The 18994-nt window shown below is 40.7% G+C and overlaps 1 protein-coding gene across 1 annotated transcript; it reads right to left on the minus strand.

Moving 5' to 3' along the window:
* Positions 1-3417: 3417 nt before the first annotated feature.
* Positions 3418-16016, minus strand: LOC126236538 (uncharacterized). Its single transcript, XM_049945915.1, has 3 exons — positions 15861-16016; positions 12544-12804; positions 3418-3837 (listed from the first exon to the last, which is right to left on the minus strand). Exons 1-3 carry the CDS (start codon positions 15886-15888, stop codon positions 3776-3778), a joined length of 351 nt encoding a protein of 116 aa, XP_049801872.1. The 5' UTR covers positions 15889-16016; the 3' UTR covers positions 3418-3775.
* Between the last annotated feature and the right edge of the window lie 2978 nt (positions 16017-18994).

Below are 18994 nucleotides of genomic sequence, written 5' to 3' on the forward strand. Positions count from 1 at the left end.
AGATTCACCTTTGCGTAGCAGAGCGATTGTCGGAATTGTAAGTTACATACCAAAAATATATGCAGTTAATACTTCCTCAGGTCCATTACCACTTAGCCTTTTATTTGACTGCCGACTTTGACATCTTCGTTGTTTCTGATATGAACAGCACGCTCTAGAGCATTAAACGTGTTCAAAAATATTCGATACCCCTCTGCCTGACTCTCAGTTAACTGGTACTCGCTCGAAAATGTCCGTATTCTCTAGAGGGCGGAATCTCTGCCTTTCTGTATCCTACAAGGAAAAAAAAACTATTGAAAAATAACTCTCCTGTACATGAAAAGGGCAGTTCGCACCATTGTTATTTGTTTGGTTTTCTGAAGCAGTGGCAACAAACTTAAAGAGAATATGCTTTGGACGTACCGTTTCTCTTCTCTTGTTAGGATCTTAAACATGTTATACCATGGAGGCATGCAGGAATCGGAGTTGTTCCATTGTCTACATTACGTCCATCACAGCAATACACATCAGCAATACACGTTGACATGACACATCAGCAAGTCAGTACGGTGTCACAATCTGCTATCGAGGTTTAGACCTTTAGCCTGCAGATCACTATTTCATTTTCACCCGTTTGCAGTGCAATTCCAGTGGGACATAGTGTCAATAATCGGTCACCGAGACAAAGCTTAGCAAAAATCTGGTGGACATGTATTTAAGGTGCGTTTATTGCACAACAACCCGCTCTTTCTAATGAAGATCATAACGTGACATCGAAGATTCCCCAACAGTCCTCGTAACTACATCTCTCAAAATCGCAAAAATGTGTCGGTGACATGACTCATGGTTGTCTAATCGCCACACATAACCCTAGAAGGAAAATTCTGGCCCCTCCTGGCCGAGTTCCAGAATGTAGCTTTTAACGTTATGACGTGGGTGGACATACTTGATTCATTACAGCGATGCGTTTCCGCCATTTTATACGAATAACCTTTTATTTCTCTACGTTTAACCAACGGCTATTTAGAAATATTTTCTGTGACTCTTATGTTTCCTGAATGTTTCTGCACACTTTGTATGGGCTTCGACGACATTTACGCACCTAGCACAACGTTTCTGTATTCTCTTGGTGTTCAGACCCGGGTGGGTTCGATAAAAGATCCAAAAACACGCATTGTACTCATGTTAGTTGGACGAGAACTGTATGCGACGTTTTACTCTCAGGCTATGCCATTTTTTCCGAATCTCAAGTAAACATCGAGGACTTGATTACGACTATGTTTTTGGATAGCATGCTATTCGATCAATAACGATTTAAATAACAAACGTTTTGCATCAGGTTTACACAAGTGTATTCCAAAACGAAAATGCACCTCTGATCTAGGGGTGGCGTCTTCTATTAGTAATCTAAATGTCGTCCGACCTAGGTTCGATACCCGGTATGTGAAAAAAATGGAACGAAGCGAGAAGAACTACAATGACAATGGCCTTGCTTACCTGATAAATAAATTGCGGTACAGTTAGGGGCATTGTAATAGACTGTATCGTGTTAGCGCGATTCACGAAGTTTTTCGTCCCTGTTAGCGATGGTGTAGCCTTCCATTTGCTCTGTCAAGCGAAATTTCTGCTCTCTTGCGTTCTTCGCCTCTAATTGCTGGTTATCAGAAATTATAAAACATAAAACTGATCATTTTTAATTCCCAATTGTTTTTCTTTTGTCGTGGCTTGTCGACTTGAGCTCGTTTTACCCAGATATGTTTGCTTCACTGCGTACTACTGGGGTCGTGAAGAAACCAAGAAATTTACACGGAGTATATTAATAATATTTTAATGAACTAACATGAAAACATACATTACAGCTGTTCCAACGTAAGTCACATTCCCAATGTCTGGCGTGCTACATTGAAGATTTGAGAAGAAATTGAGATTGGTGTAATATTTACCCCAGTGATTCTCAGTGGAATCACCACTCTTAAATAGTGGTTTGGTGTATATATAAAACCGAACGAAACTTCACTGGATAATATGACTGCGAGGGACAAAGGCATGAGGTTGCAAAACAATAGGTTTGAAAACAAGTGTGATAGGTTTCCAGTTGCTTATGGTACATGTAGGGTTATAGGTGTATGTGTTTGTTCACTAAATTAATGCTGTTAATAAAAGACATTCATAAGTCACTGCCTGTAAATCGAAAAATCACTTCAATCAATGAAATTAACAGTTACTGTGCAAAATGGTTCCGCACTTGATAAGAAATAATATATTACTGATAAAGAGATGATATGCGAGGGCTCGCTAAAGGGTATGCTTACGGACTTTATATTGTGTTCAAAATAACAGTTGCTGTATTAAATGCCATGCATATTACTTGGTCGACTTTTACGTTTCTCTGACGCAAGGTGCATTTCTCTGCTGGTGGAGGTCCCCTAAACGCAGCGTGTATAATGGCTGTGTGCAACATAGCTACGTCGGCGAGTGAGAAGCAGCGCTCTGGAATACTTTATAAAGCTGAAAACACGAATTGGAAGAGTTCTTCCAAACATGGAGCACACTTTCTTTTAGCATGAGGATATCTGTAACAGTCGGACACCTTAGACTCAAATCATCGTTCATCCTCCATACGCTCCCGGCTTGCCCCATCCTATTTTCATTTGGTTACAGAGCTTGAAGAACACTTTCAGCGATTTCACATTGACAGTGACGAAGCAGTGCAGGCAGAGGTAACGTTGTGGCTCTTTTAACGAAGTAGTGCAGGCAGAGGTAACGTTGTGGCTCTTTTAACGAAGTCAGGCATTCTACAATGGCGGTATCAAGAAACTGGTCTCTCGTTCAGAGAAATTTGTTCGTCGCTATGGTGATAATGATGAGATATAAGTATGTAGACTGGAGAATGAAGATGAAAATTGATAATAAAGTTTATTCTATTTAGAAAGCTTTTAGATCTTTCACATGCATAATTCCTGGCATTAATATTTAGCACACCTTGTGATTTATGTTTCAGTCTAGAAGAGAGAGCGATTGAGACGGTACGTTATCACTTTTTTTTTTTACAGCGATGATGCAAGCTTGCATCTTAGCATGGTATTTCACAGACCAATTTGCCTAATAGCTTGCAATAAAACTGTTTTGCTTTTCGCTTTGACCCGCCAGATAGAGCTGCCAGAGAAGACACCATGTATTCTGTGCTGCAAGTATTTCACGCTTTATCCAGGAAAGACAAGGCCAAGCCACAGTGTCAGTTGTAAGTCTTGCTGTGTCTACCGGTGTCGTATTTCCAGTCTACGTTTCAGGGCGGGAATTGGGTATTGGGATGGTACGAGATTAGCATGAATGGATGAATTGCGTTTTGTATGATTAATGTACAGTCATAATTTTCCAAAAATTATGTGAAGCAGCAGATAAGGAAATGTATTCAACGACTGAATTGTAACAGTTGACGACATGAAACTACAGTTTTATTGCGTCAGTATAAAACTATTACAAGGCCAACAGAAAGATAAAAAACAGAGAAAACCATGTTTTTAAACACATGTTTTTGGAGTCAGTTTCTCGCCTAAATGTAATGCTGGTGTGATTTATTGCATGTCGTGAAGCAATCAGAAACTATCATGAAACAGGATTAGTCGATTCCTCCAGTTCTTGTTGCTACAAAAAGTGGTAAGTTCTGTCGCTCTTGGGATTTCTTGCTTTCTCTGAATATTGTAGATGTCTTCAGTCAGCAGGCCAGCCATCTGGTCTTCACCCAATCGTAGACGAGTCAGTCACCTCAAGCTGGGACAACGGACTTGCAATAGTCCTAGTTCCTGGGACAGTCTGACAGATTTGATTTACATTGGCTCTTTGGTTTCACCACGTAAACTACAACAAACAGAAGGAAATATGTTTTATTACAGTTAGGAACTATGAATAGACTTATACACTATTTGAGATTTACTACTGATAACACTGTGATAGGTTTTCACCTTTTTTACATTTCATGAATTTCATTTTCAGCACTATGAAAAGATTATGTAACGGTCACATAACAGTGAGAATGTGGGAGACATCTGGTAACAGATGCACTACAAAGTGTCGTTTACACATGTAAGAGGTCGTCTGGGTGTCGTATTCATTTAGCACCTCCCCAGAACGGGAACTACCTTTTTTTTTTTTTTCATGCGTTTTGAATAGGCTTTCCTTCAATGGACTGTGAAGTCCCTTGTCCGATCTGGACACTATTTTTACGAAGACATGTTTTAACAGGCGGTGACTGTTGTTAAGATTACTGTGAAACTGGACCAAGTGTCCTAACTGCTGACAAGTGTCCTGTGTTAGCGATATCCTATCCTTACTGACATTATAGTAGACGACTCTTTAGCAGATGGACCACGCGAGTAAATCAAGCTTGGTGCATTTCGAGAGAGTTACGATGTTACTGGAACGAATTTCTTCAAAGTGGGTAATTGCTGCTCATGTGCGCGGCATTCAATAACCCAGATATCTGTCCTGTGACATGACAAATCATCACCTCAGCGCATCAGTTTCAGATACAGGGAAAGGATTTGGCGAACGCGGCATTTGGGACTTGGGGAGTTTTGAGTGCCGCCAGTCCCTTGTAACCGTAACGCCTTGCCGAACGTGAACGATCTGATGCGAGAGCGACAGTCTTAGACCGCCCTGAAATGATCCAACGTGAAGCAATGCGAAGCGGATACTCTGTTCTACGCGTGCAGCGCAGCCACGATATTCCCCCGTCCGCACACTCGCCCATCCAGTTCAGTATATTCACTGTGGACGGACGAAAACATTTGATGATAAATTTGTAAGAATTTTTGAAAAAAATTAGTTACTGAACGGATATGTACTTAAAGAGGATATATTATATTTGACATAAGACACAGAGGTGTATGTGTGTGTGTGTGTGTGTGTGTGTGTGTGTGTGAGTGTGTGTGTGTGTGTTTGTGTGTGTGTGCGTCTTGATTTTAAGACTTCTCATTGTTTTCTAACTTACGTGACCTGCAAATGATGGACACAGTCTTACATTTCAAATGTTCTGTGGAGTTTTTGGGCCCCATATTTGATTCAAAGTAATCGTGCTGGCCAAAAATGAGCCTATGCTACTGCCACAAAGTATTTCCCTAGTCTTTCTGTGCTGCAAGTCTAAACTCGATTGCTTCCCTCGGTGGCTCAACCAGTAATGGCAGGGTACGGGTGTGATGGTCTCGGGGATACCCAGCTGGGTGCTCGCTAGCGCCGCGAGTCATCAGTTGACATAATTTCTGAGCGAGCCTCAACGACTACAATTGTGCTGCAGGAGACACGTTGTATGTCACACAAGACGGACATCTCGGCTTAACTGCGCGGCTTGCGAGATGGGTCCTAACCATAAATTTGAACAAAGTAAGAATAAGCAGTCTACAGGCGTGGTACGTTCCCAAGAGTCAGATGAAAGCTGAGGCGTCCTCTGAAAACTTGTCATACGCGAGACCTTCAGCAGAAAATCGGTATTTTGTCCTGATGGACTGTATCGACCCATCGGTGCTTGAGAAAATAACGTTGTTTTCCGTTTCTCAATCTAGCAATTCTCAAAGTGGGTTGTTTGAGCAGAAGAGATAAAAATACTCAAATAAGAAAGGAGAGGTAGGTAGTAACCCCAGTCAAGTGTCCCTGGGAGAATATAACATAAAACGACACTTAATACAGAAATGTTTTACAGTAATATAAGATTCGTTTGATAATTTGTCAGTATTATGTGTACGTAAAGGTTTTAACAGTTTGGATAGAACACGTAAATCTGTTAATCGACAAAGAAAAATATCCTTCTCGTCGACTCGAAAATAGGTCACCAAGTGCCAAACATGACAAAAAGTACAGAACTGCGAGAACGTCCACTATAGGTGGAACTGCACTTAAAAAAATTTCATTCAATTACAAATGTGGTGGCATAGTGAGACACAATGAACACAGGCACAGAGAAATAGCAGAAAGAATGACTATATTGCGAATGTACGCAATGTAATGACATAAGTTGATGGAGTTCTAGAGGAAAAGTCACATATGCTTTGAGTTGGGGGTATGTCTTTCAGTCATAGACTTGTAAAGCTGCAGAGAAGAAGAAGCTGAGTTTTAAGTTGAATAAGAAAAGGAATACAGCCATCCATTCATACTCATGAGTGAGAAATACGAGGAGCTTTCACCTTCTCGCATAGCTCTTAATGAACAGAAGTTATTTTCTCTGTAGAAGTTATTTTCTCCGTAGAAGTTATTTTCTCTGACGCGTGCTGTGGGATAGTATTCTTAAAATAAAGGCTGTACCAAGTGGAAGTTTTTGACATCGCCATTAACAGCATAAAGTCCACAACTATAATTTCAGGTATGCACCCATGGACTAGGTGTAGCGTCTTTCATTAATATTCCAAACTTTTCTCGTTCGGTGTTCGATCTGCTTAAATTTGGATGAAAAATCTTCAGCAATAGCGGCCGAAGACTTCCAGCGTAAGGTCACCCTCACCTTCCCGAACGGCTTTGTCAAAGAGAGCGGAGGTCCCGACAGAGCTTCAGAACTCTGCCTTTCCCTTAGAGTGCCAAACTGCCCCTACAAGGCGGAAGACTCAGTAACGTTGAGTGGCATGATGATGCAGAAGACAATGGGAACCACTGCATTAAGGTCAGATAATGCGTATCTGCAAGACATGTGGCCTGTAACTGAGAAAGTGCCCTCATGACCTCTCCAGTGGGAAAAGATTCCTAACAAGTACTGCGCTCAGATCTCTGGGATGGGACTCCGAAATGAGAGGAGACCTTGACAAGTGATTGAAAAACCAAAGAAAGAATAACGTTCCACGAATCTGGACGTGGAATGGCAGAAGATTCAACGTGGTAGGGAAGCTAGAAAATCTGAAAACAGAAATGCTAAGGCGCGTTAATGAACAGTGGGCGTCACTGATGTGAAATTGGAAGAGGACATACGATTTCTGGTCAGATGAGTGTACAGTAATATGAAAAGATGCAGAAAATTGTGTTACTGGATTAGAATTTATTATGAATGGGATGGTAGGACAATGAGTGAGTTACTGCGAACATTTCACTGACACATTCTTGAATTTCTCCCGGCGTATTTGATAATCAAAATATCCACGGGTGTACTGCCGGTCTACAGTGTCCAACGGGCCCAATATTTCGGCGATCATACATGTCGCCATCATCAGGTGAACTGACGGACTGAGCTCCTGTGAACGTGCCGGCACGGAGATCCTGTGAACGTGCCGGCACGTTCACAGGAGCTCAGTCCGTCAGTTCACCTGATGATGGCGACATGTATGATCGCCGAAATATTGTGCCAGTTGGACACTGTAGACCGGCAGTACACCCGTGGATATTTCGATTATTTCACTGACAAGGTTGCTCTCATCAGATTCGACAGCAAACCAACGCTGACAACAATAGTTTCGATATGCATGCTTCGTCGCAAGCAGATGAAGTGGTAGAGAAAGTATATTAGGATTTAACTGGTAATTCAGTATGTAAAGGTATATGAAAATCTTGTAGCCATGGGGGATTGGAAAGTGGTTGTGCAGGAAGGCGTACAGGATGGGTTTACGGTTAAAAATGAGCTTGGTAGTAGGAACGAGACCGGAGAAAGATTAATATGTTCTGCAATAGGTTTAATAACGTAAAGACTGTACAAGAATCACACAGGGAGGAGTTAAACTTTGAGAAGGCTGCGAGATACATAAAAATTTCAGTTAAATTAGGTCATGATCAGACAGATATTTCGAATTCAAATATTGGATTGTAAAGCGTAATAATGACCATGAGTTGGCTAAATTTGAAGAGACAGGTCAAGAAGAATCAGTGCACAAGTAAGTGACATACAGAAGTAGTAAGGAGTGAAGGGACACCTCTGAAGTTGTTTGAGGCTATAGATACAGCCATAATGAATAACTCACTAGGTAGTGCAGCTGAAGAGTAATGGACATCTCTGAAAGGGGCAGTCGCAAAATTTGAAGAGAGAAACGTAGGTAAAAGGAAGATAAATGCGAAGAAACAGTGGATAACAAAAGAAATACATCCGCTGATCGACGAAAGAAAGAATTAAAAATCCGTTCAGTGAAATTGAGAAATACAAGTCACTTAGGAATGAGCCAAATAGAGTATGCAGGCAAGCTAAGGCAAAATGCTTCCATGAAAAAGGTGAAGAAATCAAAAAAAGTAAAATTTGTCGGAACGATTGACTCAACTTTGACGGAAGGATTGACTCAACCTATAGAAAAGTAAAAACAACTTTCAGTGAAATAAAAGAAGCGCGGCAACAATACGAGTGCAACAGGAATTCTACTGTTAAATGAAGAGGAGACAGCGGATAGATGGAAAGAGTACGCAGAGGGCATCTATGAGCAGGACGACTCACGTGATGACAGAACAGGAAAAGGAACAGAAGTCGATAGGGAAGGCTTAGGGGATAGAATATTAGAAATTATAATGGCTTTGGAAGACGTAAATCAGATGAGGCAGAAGGGATAGATAAAATTATATCAGAATCTAGTTGATATGTACGAGTATTATAAGGAGACTGGTGATATACCATCAGACTTTCCGAAAAAAAAAAAGCATCCGAACAGTTCCCAAGATTGTTAGAGTCGACAAGTGCTGCAATTGTCACACAATCAGCATATATGCTCATGCATTCAAGTAGCTGACAGGAATAATATACAGAAGAGTGTAAAAGTAGACTGAAGATATGTTAGATTACGGTCAGTGTGCATTTAGGAAAGGTAAATATGACAGTTCTGAGATTGTGGTTGACAACAGAGGCAAGGTCGAAGAAAAATTGAGACATGTTCGTAGGATTTGTCAACGTGGTAAAAGCGTTCGACATGTTAAACGCTGTAAGATGCTTCAAATCCTGAGAAAGAAAGGGGTAAGCCACAAGGAAATATGGTAATATACAAGTACAAGTACAGTAAGAATGGAAGACGAGGAACAAAACTCTGTGATTGAAGAGGATGTAAGAGGAAGGGGTAATCTTTCACCCCCATCTGTTCAAGATGCAAAACGGAAATAAAAGGAAGGCTCATGCGTGGGATTAAAATTTATGGTGACAGGATATAAATAATAAGATTACCTGACGACATTGCTATCCTCATTTAAAATGATGAAGGATTACAGGAACTGTTGAATGGAACCAACGGTCTAATGAATGCAGAATATGGATTGACAGTAAGTCGCAGAGAGGCGAAAGTAAAAAGAAGTAGCAGAAAAGAGAACAGTCGGAAACTTAACTGGCTATCACGATCGAGACGGTGTGAAGGAATTTTGCTAATCAATCAGCAAAAAACACATGACGGACTAGAGAATGAGGACATAACAAGGAGACTAGCGCTGATAAAAGGGCATTCTTGGCCAAAAATCTCCCAGTTTCAGGTGTTAGTTTAGGGAAGAAATTTCTGAGGAAGTACGTTTGGAGCACAGCATTATGTAACAGTGAGAGCTGGACTGTGAGAAAACCGGAACAGAAGGGAATATAAGCATTTGTGATGTGGTGCTACTGAAGAATGTTGAAAATTAGGTGGTCTGATAAAGTAAGACATGAGGGGGTTCTCCCCAGAATATGCGAATAAAGGAATGTATGGGAAACACTGAAAAGAAAAACAACGGTATGATAGAACATCTGCTAAGACATCAGAGAATAACTCTTATGTTACTGGAGGGAGCTGTAGAAGGTAAAAAATGTAGGTGGAGACAAAGTTTGGGATACGTTCAGCAAATAACTGAGGACATAGGTTGAAAGTGCTACTCTGTGATGAAAAGTTGGACAAAGGAGAGAAAATGGTGGTGGATCACAACGAACCAGTCAGAAGAGTGACGAGTCAAAAGAAATCCAGTTTAGTGCTCCCTGTTCGTGGCTTATTTCTCAATTTTCTGTTCGTCATGAAGTCTCAGCTTGACACTATGTCTAAATGTTTGTAGAGAAACAATTTCATAGACTATAATTCTTCATATTGTCTTTTTCACTGAACTGAAACATTTTTACTCTAGATTACTGTAGCAAATCAGTTACATAACTGAGCCAGCTTTTTGGTGATAAATGGAAATGTCTGGAACATGTCAGGGAAGTGAAAGCAAGGTGCCAGGAAGCACATAAAATCATAAAGTGCCTTAGTGCCTACAGTTCTCAAGTCCTGCAGCTTTACATTGCATTTCTTCGGTTCTGTGTTGGGTACGACTGCCCTGTATATGGACTAGCAAGGCAGACATACATAAAGTTAGACGTTGTCCACAATGAGATAATGAGATCGTCATTATGTATCTAAAGAACCAGCTTGATTTCTAACATACGCGACAAGGCTGAGGAACCGTGCTCTCCACAAGTCTGCATTTTCTCATAGCGAGACATGCCGTGTAGATAACGGAAACATTACCATTGGATATAGGAGTTAATCCACATTTTGATCGTCTGTGCAGAAACTGGCAGCATACAAACGTATTCGCGGTGCCTGAGTAAGAGGAGACGTGTTCAATCGGCTCTTTTAAATACACAGCTTTATTTGCCTTCGTATAGTGTAGTCTACAGAGTTCACAATACACCTGTTCTGGGAGTGGCATGCTGACTAACAACCTCCAATTTGAGCCCTTTGAATATACCATCATCGTATTCCTCATCATGTCAGGTTATGAACCGACCGGTACTCTGTCCGGACGTGATTGGATATCAGCTGTATTTTACAATCGGATGGCATATACTAATCGAAATCTTCGGGTCTGTGTTAGCCTGCTGATCAGTAACAGACTCTGAGAAGTATATAAACAACGAATACTCCGGAACCTCAATCCATTGCGCAGGATACTATTTGTGAAAAGCACAAGGTATCCAAAATTTTAGTAGTTTGGAGAGAGAGAGTCAAAGATATGTAATGGTGAGCCCTCTCATCTTCATCTGGTCTAGAAGATTCCGATTTTACTAGAGTTTTAGGAATTATTATCTGTGTCTTGTGCCACTATTGCTCTGTACGATCCCTGTCGAAGTTGACTGACAGTTTTGTGATGTGAGGTGACCTTCTGTTTATTAGTCGACGGCAACATTATTGTTCCTGGGAGTGAGGGCGCTTCGGTCTGCTTATCGCGAGATTTTATCGTAATATTGCACGATGACACTATGAACCACTTGACAGTATACGCACAGTTGTGCTGAAATGCGCTTTCCTTAGCCATCCCTGTACTTGTTTACTGTAAGGTCACCGCCTCTTTCCGGTGGCGGCCACGGAAAGCCAAGTGCAATAATATCGTGGTTGTGTTGTAACAAATTCACTACATATGTAAACTTCTTCACTTGATTTGTATACATGTCCATCCTCATATTCATTACACTACGAGCACATCAGGAACGGTAAGACAATGGTACAGCTCAATATGTGCTCATATCTGTTTGTCTACATCTGCTACTTGTTAGTTCAATAATATCTGTTCTACGAAGCTTATACACAGAAGATTACTAAGCAAGATTGTTGGTATTCTTATGACTGCTTAGGTCTCTAAATACTCGACACAACTTCGAAGGACACGTACACATGAATTAATTTTTCATTTTAAGTTACTTCTACAGGCGAGCCTCTAAGCCATTAGAAGGATATACTTGCGCTTTTTGGCTTACGCATAACGTCTACTTTCGTGCTAATCAACGCATTACAGGCACAATTTCTGACTCGATGGAAATCTCAACTAGTACTACGACTACGCTATTTTCCACTCCTTCTACCTCAATATTGTGGTCTGACATAATTAACTCGCTTTTACCAAGTTCTGCTTTCACGCTTCACTGGCTCGCAAATACTATGTGTGGGCTGCTGCACTTTATAAATGCCTCAAATACGGGGTAATATTTTACAACGCTTGTGCGGTTGATTACTAATATGGCGTATCATCGCCTGTCTTAGACACACAGGTTGGTGGCTAAATTTTGAACTCTTCCAATCTTGTATCCTATTTCTATTTTTTTCATGAACGTATAACAAGTATTGTTGATGTACACTAGTTCCTCTGTTGGCCTTCAACAAAGTGCAATGAAAAGTGTGCCGTGCCTATCATTTTACAATGCTTTACTGTATCTAGATCTATGTAGAAAGACAGCAACATATTTACTTCAAAATAAACCACGTGGTACTCGTGCTAACATGCGTCGCGCATTAAAATATCTCTTTGCTAAATGTTGAGACTATAGCCTATGGAGAACTTCATGTCGCGTTATACAACATAATCCAAACAAAAGAACTCAGTTTCTAAACTTTAGAAAGTTAAAAAATTCAGAAGATTTAAGAGTATAACATGTAAATGGAAAAAGAGAATTAAATATGTGCAGTAAATTGCTTGGAATAGTTTTGGTGAAGATTTCGATGAGTTTGCAATTTCGTATAGTGCTGAATCTTGCAATGTTCACGGGGAGGTAACAATTTGCTGTTTCCCTAGATGGTTTGATTTAACCCATATTCTAACATTCACTCTGGAACACTTTACGAAATATTAAACTTAACAGTCCGTGGTAATCTTGTCAATCATGAATAGAAAATCTTGTTATTTAAAGTAACGTACCCTTCGGTAACAGGTTGTAGCAAGAATACAGTTTCAGTGAATTAGCGTACAAGTAGTACGTGTTGTCTGCCTGGACACAAATGGTATCCTCGTTTTCTTCCGTGAACGACGGCGCCGCCTGTCTCACCCCACTCGAGAAGTTGGCGACCGGCTGTAACGCACCCTGGATGGGGGCATTGGTCGACAGCTGTACCAAACCCTGGATGGTGGCATTGGTCGACTCTTCTTCTTGTCCTTGGACCACCGCAACTGCGACCAGTGCTGTAGAAAACGATGAACAGTATTACAGCTCGTAACTTTGTCCACTGCCTGTTAGTGCAACTTCAGCATCTAGCACTCTGATACTACTGTCTGGTACTGCGACTCTGGCAGGTGCAAGCTTTACAATACCGAGATGCAATGCAACTCTGGTGACTCATGCCACAACTCAGCCACTTGCTAATGTATTTTCTCTGGATGGTAATGGTACTCTATTGTCTGGTAGTCTCTAAGTTGTACATGAAATCCAATGTAACTAATATTAGGGAAGCGTAGAGTGTTTTGAGACATACTGTACCAAAACAGGAGACTGTTTTCGGTACCTAACTGCAGATATAGCTCAAGATATCGCTCTTAATGGAACAAAATCGATAATAGGAAAGATAATACGAAAGGTACGACGAGGAAGTGTCACATGGCCACTACTGCTCGCGATGAACACGGTGTAAAACAAAAAGTATTGCATATTTTGAGAGGTTGCAGTTCGGATAAAACCATGACAAATGCCCAGTACAAATGGGATCTAATACGCTTACCTTAAGAGCTTTGAGAAGTTGTTGAAACTGTAAACCGTATTCACAGTTCTGGGTAAGTGCACTTACATTACTTCTAACAGATCCAGTATGTACTGTGAACAGCTAATGAAAACCATTTACGTTGTAGTTTTTTTCTGCAATTTCCAGCATAATGGAAGCCTGTTATTACAGACGGTGAACAGCAAACACCATTTCGAGCACGTCCTTTAGCGAAGACTCTCAAAATCAGGTCGTATGTAATACCCGATGTCTCATGTATTTTTCAGCTACCGCCTGAGTTTATAATCATTTCTTGTATCTGTATGTATTTATGAAATTGTCATTAATTAGAATTTATCAAAAGGTAATATATGCTGAGTGAATAAATAAGGAATAAAAAAATATTAATTGCGTTAAATACGCTGGCAGTGTCAAGGGAATTATGTTGAACTATTACAAAGAATATATTTCATGCAAAGATAACGACGTTGGCGCGAGAGCATGCAGTCCTAGAACTAAGGGCAGAGATGAGTTGCGAAGCATCTCTTATGTGGTACAGACGTGTGTGTTGGCTCGCAAATGCCAAACGGAAATTGTTGTGGAAATTGTGTTATAATACGTATGTGGCAAGGCGAAATATAAGTAAGCCAGCACATATATGTACACAGAACACGATTACAAGAAAATGTTGGAATTAATGAAGACTGCTGTGTGCATATATTTTATTCAAGCTGCTCTCTCATCAAGAAGAGTCTACCGGCAGTAACAAATTTCGTAATAAGCATTACATCGTGTCAGAAGCAACTCATCGCAAAGTAAGATCTAGCAAGTATTTTGATTGCTCTGTGATAGGCATGCCAGTGTAATAGTAAATTTTGGGGACATTGTTCAATACAAACTTGACAGACGCAGGTCGTTAACCAGGAACAGCGTACTGCCCTCAAACCATGGCTTCCCAGAAAGTAGTAAGTAAAAGAAATAGTTGAAATAAATTCGATTCAGTTAAAGTTACAACTGATTTTCAATAAAACAATCATTGTAATAAAAATAGTTGTATCTACATTTGTTCATACAGTGGTGCACAACTATGGTAAGGCAGAAAAGCAGTTCAAACTACAAGTGATTCATATGCAACTTGTATTTTATTGACAAAAGTAAGCTGGTTATGTCACAGTCAAAGAACTTTTACAATTTTATGTTATGTTCTGTAAATGACATTACGTGCATACGTCAACGTAACATTAGGATTCGCATATAATAGTTGCCATAAATGACGGTTTCTACGGCATCATTTGCGAGGCAACCGGTGAAGAATATTTCCCTGTCCTAGGGCATTTGCAATCTGCAGGGGATCGACAGTTGGTAGAGGTGTTGGAAGTTGACCTTGAAGTAACTGAGTATAATCCATTGCGCATAAAAACTTGAAGATATCCCCTACTGTTCAAGTACTGTTCAAGTACCCATCACTGGAACCAGAACATACGTGGCAGTAACTTTCCGAAGCGACCTGAAATGGAAATGACCCCAGAAAACCGGTTGCAGTGAAAGCGGTTGCCAGTCTCAGATCTTAGGAAACCTCTTACGGCAATAAAATTCTTCCACGAAAGAATTGCCTTAGCAATACTCACTCAACAGTTTCGTGAGTTCTGCTCGTCCGTCTGGCGTCGAAAGAAAAGACAAAGAAAACAGAGAAGATATAAGGAAGAGCGGGGCGTTTGGTTAGTAAGTGCGAGAGCTTAAGAAGATACTGGAGAAACTTCACCTCCTTATCGTCAATCTGATAATTAGCAACTAAAACAAGATTACTACGAATATAACTAACTCTGTGATATAACAGGATGGGTGTCGTTTCCCTCACTGCCTTTACGTTTACTCTTTTTAAGACTAGATGGTATTTCGTCCATGAAGTGAATTTTTCTTTATGTGGAACGGACTTCCTCTAGAGTTATCGTTGGTATAGACGAGTAATTGCTCAGTATACAGTAAGAGATTAATTCTGTCATTGTCGTTCGTTAATTCCTGTATTCAAAGCTCAGTCATTCCATTGGTTTGGTATCCTTCATCTCTCCTTATCTTGTGTTATCCTTTTCGCCTAGCAATCCTGTAAAATGCGGGATAGTCTGTTTCGCGTTATTTTTATCTTCACGTGGCAATACTAGTCCACCCGTCTACTGCTCGTTACAATTCCTAGTTAGCTAGTCATGTGTATATAAGTACTAAGCAGTGACGCTTAACATTCGTAATCACTTGAGACATACTCTCAGACGACTGAAATTGTTGATGTAGACAACACGAACACTTTCGTCGAGTATCTATGCGCTAATACTGATCGAGACCACAAGCAAATGGAAAAATCTTCCTAGAACCATCTCAACACTCAAAACTGTTTCCCATTTGTATTACGTCGTTAATTGCGGCAGTGAAAAATTCTCCGCCGAGAATAGAAATAGATTTTTACACGAATTACTACCTCAGGAATTATATAAAGAAAGGAAAAAAAAAGTTAATCGTGAACGAAAATTTATAAATTCTACCAATACTTACCAACAACAAACAACAGAGCAGCCTTCATTGTAATCGCTAAGAAATACTACTGCTCTCGGTCTTACATTTTCATTTATATATGTTTAAACACCCCGTGACATCATCGAATGTTATCGTACCGTTCCTTTCTGATTTTCCGTTCCAGGAACTGTGGTTTCAGCAACAAGTAGCAGATTGACTTTCCTTGTCCTTGTCAAGCTGCATTATCGTTCGCTGTGTCATATTTATTGCCAACGCTATTTCAACAACCTTGTTAAGAGGACGGGTTATCATACTGCACCATTCTCTTCCTTCTCATTCGATGTAGCATCACGGGGTAGGAGCGCGGTCTGAGTCACCTTGTCAGGGTCCGTGCGGCTCCCCCCGTCGGAGGTTCGAGTCCTTCCTCGGACAAGAGTGTGTATGTTGTCCATAGCGTAAGTTAGTTTAAGTAGTGTGTAGGCTTAGGGATCGGTGACCGCAGTAGTTTGGCCCCATAAGACCTTACCACAAATTTCCAAATTTTGTTAGATCTCATTGTAAAAAGACGAGTGCACTTCACTTTCTTCTCATTCGGCGTCGTTGTAGTAGAGCCGAGGAAACAAAAGGCGGATATCCTGGTAAGTTAACTGCCACGGCTCACAAACACAGCTGTCATGTCACACACATCTTAGGGGCAGTATTTGTTAAATTTGCCGAACAAAAGAGAAAGTGCGAGAAAAAATCTGAGTTCCTACAAATAGCTAATAACATTCTTTAAAATTAGAACAACACTATTTAGACGCAGGCACGAAATGAAGATTTTTTTTCTATCAAAAAAGCCTCTGATAAAGAAGTACAGCTCAAATCCTGATGCAAGGAGATGTAGTCACGCCATTGATAATTTCTACTACTCATTTAGCAATCCAAACAGCTTTTCATTTTTAAGGCGAAAGTCTTGCACTTTAAGGAAGATATCATTTTGTTTGTGACGGGAATGAAACAGACGCTTTTTCGACGCCATGCGACGCATCGAAGTCGCGACGACTACTTTCTTGGGCTGAGTCCAAGTACACAATGAAACACGAAACTGCAAATACCTGCTGAAACGCCGGAGAAAATGCTCGTGACGACTCTTCGGAGATCAGTTATATGCATATTTTACGTGTCCTATTCAGTTGAGCACTCCACAGATTTAATCTAGTGCGACATTCGTTTTAACGATATGTGTCAACAGGGACAGTGAAACTCGAAGAATAGCGAGTGCCTGAGCAGCGACAGCATGGCCCTGTCCTGATTGGTGGCCGCGGTGGTCACGGGAATGAACGCTCGTAAGGAGACTAGGTTCCTGACCATCGTGTTTGGCGTATGACTGGGGCATCGTACTATATCTGCGTCTGCAGCAGCAATTTGATATTTTGTATCGCAGTGTTGCAACGAACTATTACAAATCAATTACTTAAAGAATAGCTCCGAGATAGACGCCCTCTAACGTCGATTCCATTGAATCGAAAAGACTGTCATTACCGAAATCAGAGGTGTGAAGCGAGAGGTAATTGAACGCAGGATGCTGGTCTGTTACGTTTTCTGATGAAAGCTGGTTGTGCCTAGCTGACGGTGAATGCCGTTGCCAACCTGTATGCGTACTAAACACACTGCGTCGATACTGGAAGTTATGGTCAGGGGTGTGAGTTCGTATGAAAGCAGAAGCACTCTCACGATTCGCCCACGCATTCTGACTGGACACTTGTACGTCATTTGTTGATTTGACCCTTTGTGCTGCCATTAATGAACAGAATTCCATTGTGTGATTTCCAACAGAATAACGCTTGCCTACATACCGCTTTTGCACCCTAGCATACTATACGTACTGTCGCCTTGGCCTGGTCTATCAACATATCTGTCTCCAATCGAGCAACATCGGACGACAACTCCAGCTTCTTCCACAGCCAGCATTAGCTGTCCCTGTGCTGAGGGACCAAGTGGAACAGGCGTTGAACACCATCGCACATACTCACATACGGCACCTGTACAACACAATTCTTGGCAGTTTGCATGGTCGCATTCAATATTCTAGAGGCTACACCGGTTATTAATGTACCAGCATTTCTTATTTGCAGTGCCTTACGTCGCGCTTGTGTTAATCTGTGATCTTACAAAGACAATTGCTTACATATGTTGCCTAGTCAAATGTAGTCCCGAAATTGTATGAGTCTGAGGTTAATTATTTTTGGTGATGCGATTTCTTTCCCTTAATGTATATTAGAAGGTAGTACAACAGTAGATGACTGTCTTGTATATACTTTGGAAGAGCGCGGATTTTGTTATTCACTTAAACACAAGTCCTTATCATTCCATTCATGGATGGAGCATAGACGGATGATTGGTCGTATGTACCTGTGCCAGAAGTCATGAGTTTAATTTTATGTTCATAGTGTCTACCAAGATGTATAAAGGGATGAAAGGTTTTCTCAGATTCTGTAGGAATGTCTAGGCTTCCACGGAATGTCTGGCGTCCTTGTAACAACATCTGCGACTGGAGACATGTCTATGACTTTTAGGAATTCCCTGACTATTTACACCACCGTTTCGTTTATGTAGTGCATTCGTTAGACGTCGTTGGGTAGGACGACCTGTTCTGAAATCCACAGGCTTCAGCAATGTTATAGAACACACGGCACGAGTTTTCTGTGAGCAATGAACAGCGTAGACAACATCGTTCGAGGAACTGTGGTTGCAGGCGATTGACATTCCTTGTACTTGGAAAGCTGTATTATCGTTCGCTCTGTCATATTATCCACACTATTTCAACAAACGTTGTCAAAAAGACTGGTTAGTAAGGGTGGTTATTACAATAAACCGTTCACTTGTTTCTCACGGTAGTACAGCCGAGGAAGCGAAAACAGGTGAGCCACATAAGTTAACTGACATGACTCACCAAAACAGTTGAGTTGATATCTCACATACGTCTTAGGTCAGTACTATTTAAATATGCAGTGAGAACAGAAAACTCTAGTAAGAAAGTGAGTAGCTACAAATAGTACATAAGGCTTTTTGTAAAAAATTAGTTGAACATAATTTAGGCAGAGGCTGAAATAAAGCTTCTCTTTCTATTAAGAAAGCCTCTGATAATGTAGTACGGCTCAAATCCTGATGAATAAAAATGTATAGATGCC

This window comes from Schistocerca nitens, chromosome 2, assembly GCF_023898315.1.
Source record: "Schistocerca nitens isolate TAMUIC-IGC-003100 chromosome 2, iqSchNite1.1, whole genome shotgun sequence".
Classification (NCBI taxonomy): domain Eukaryota; kingdom Metazoa; phylum Arthropoda; class Insecta; order Orthoptera; family Acrididae; genus Schistocerca; species Schistocerca nitens.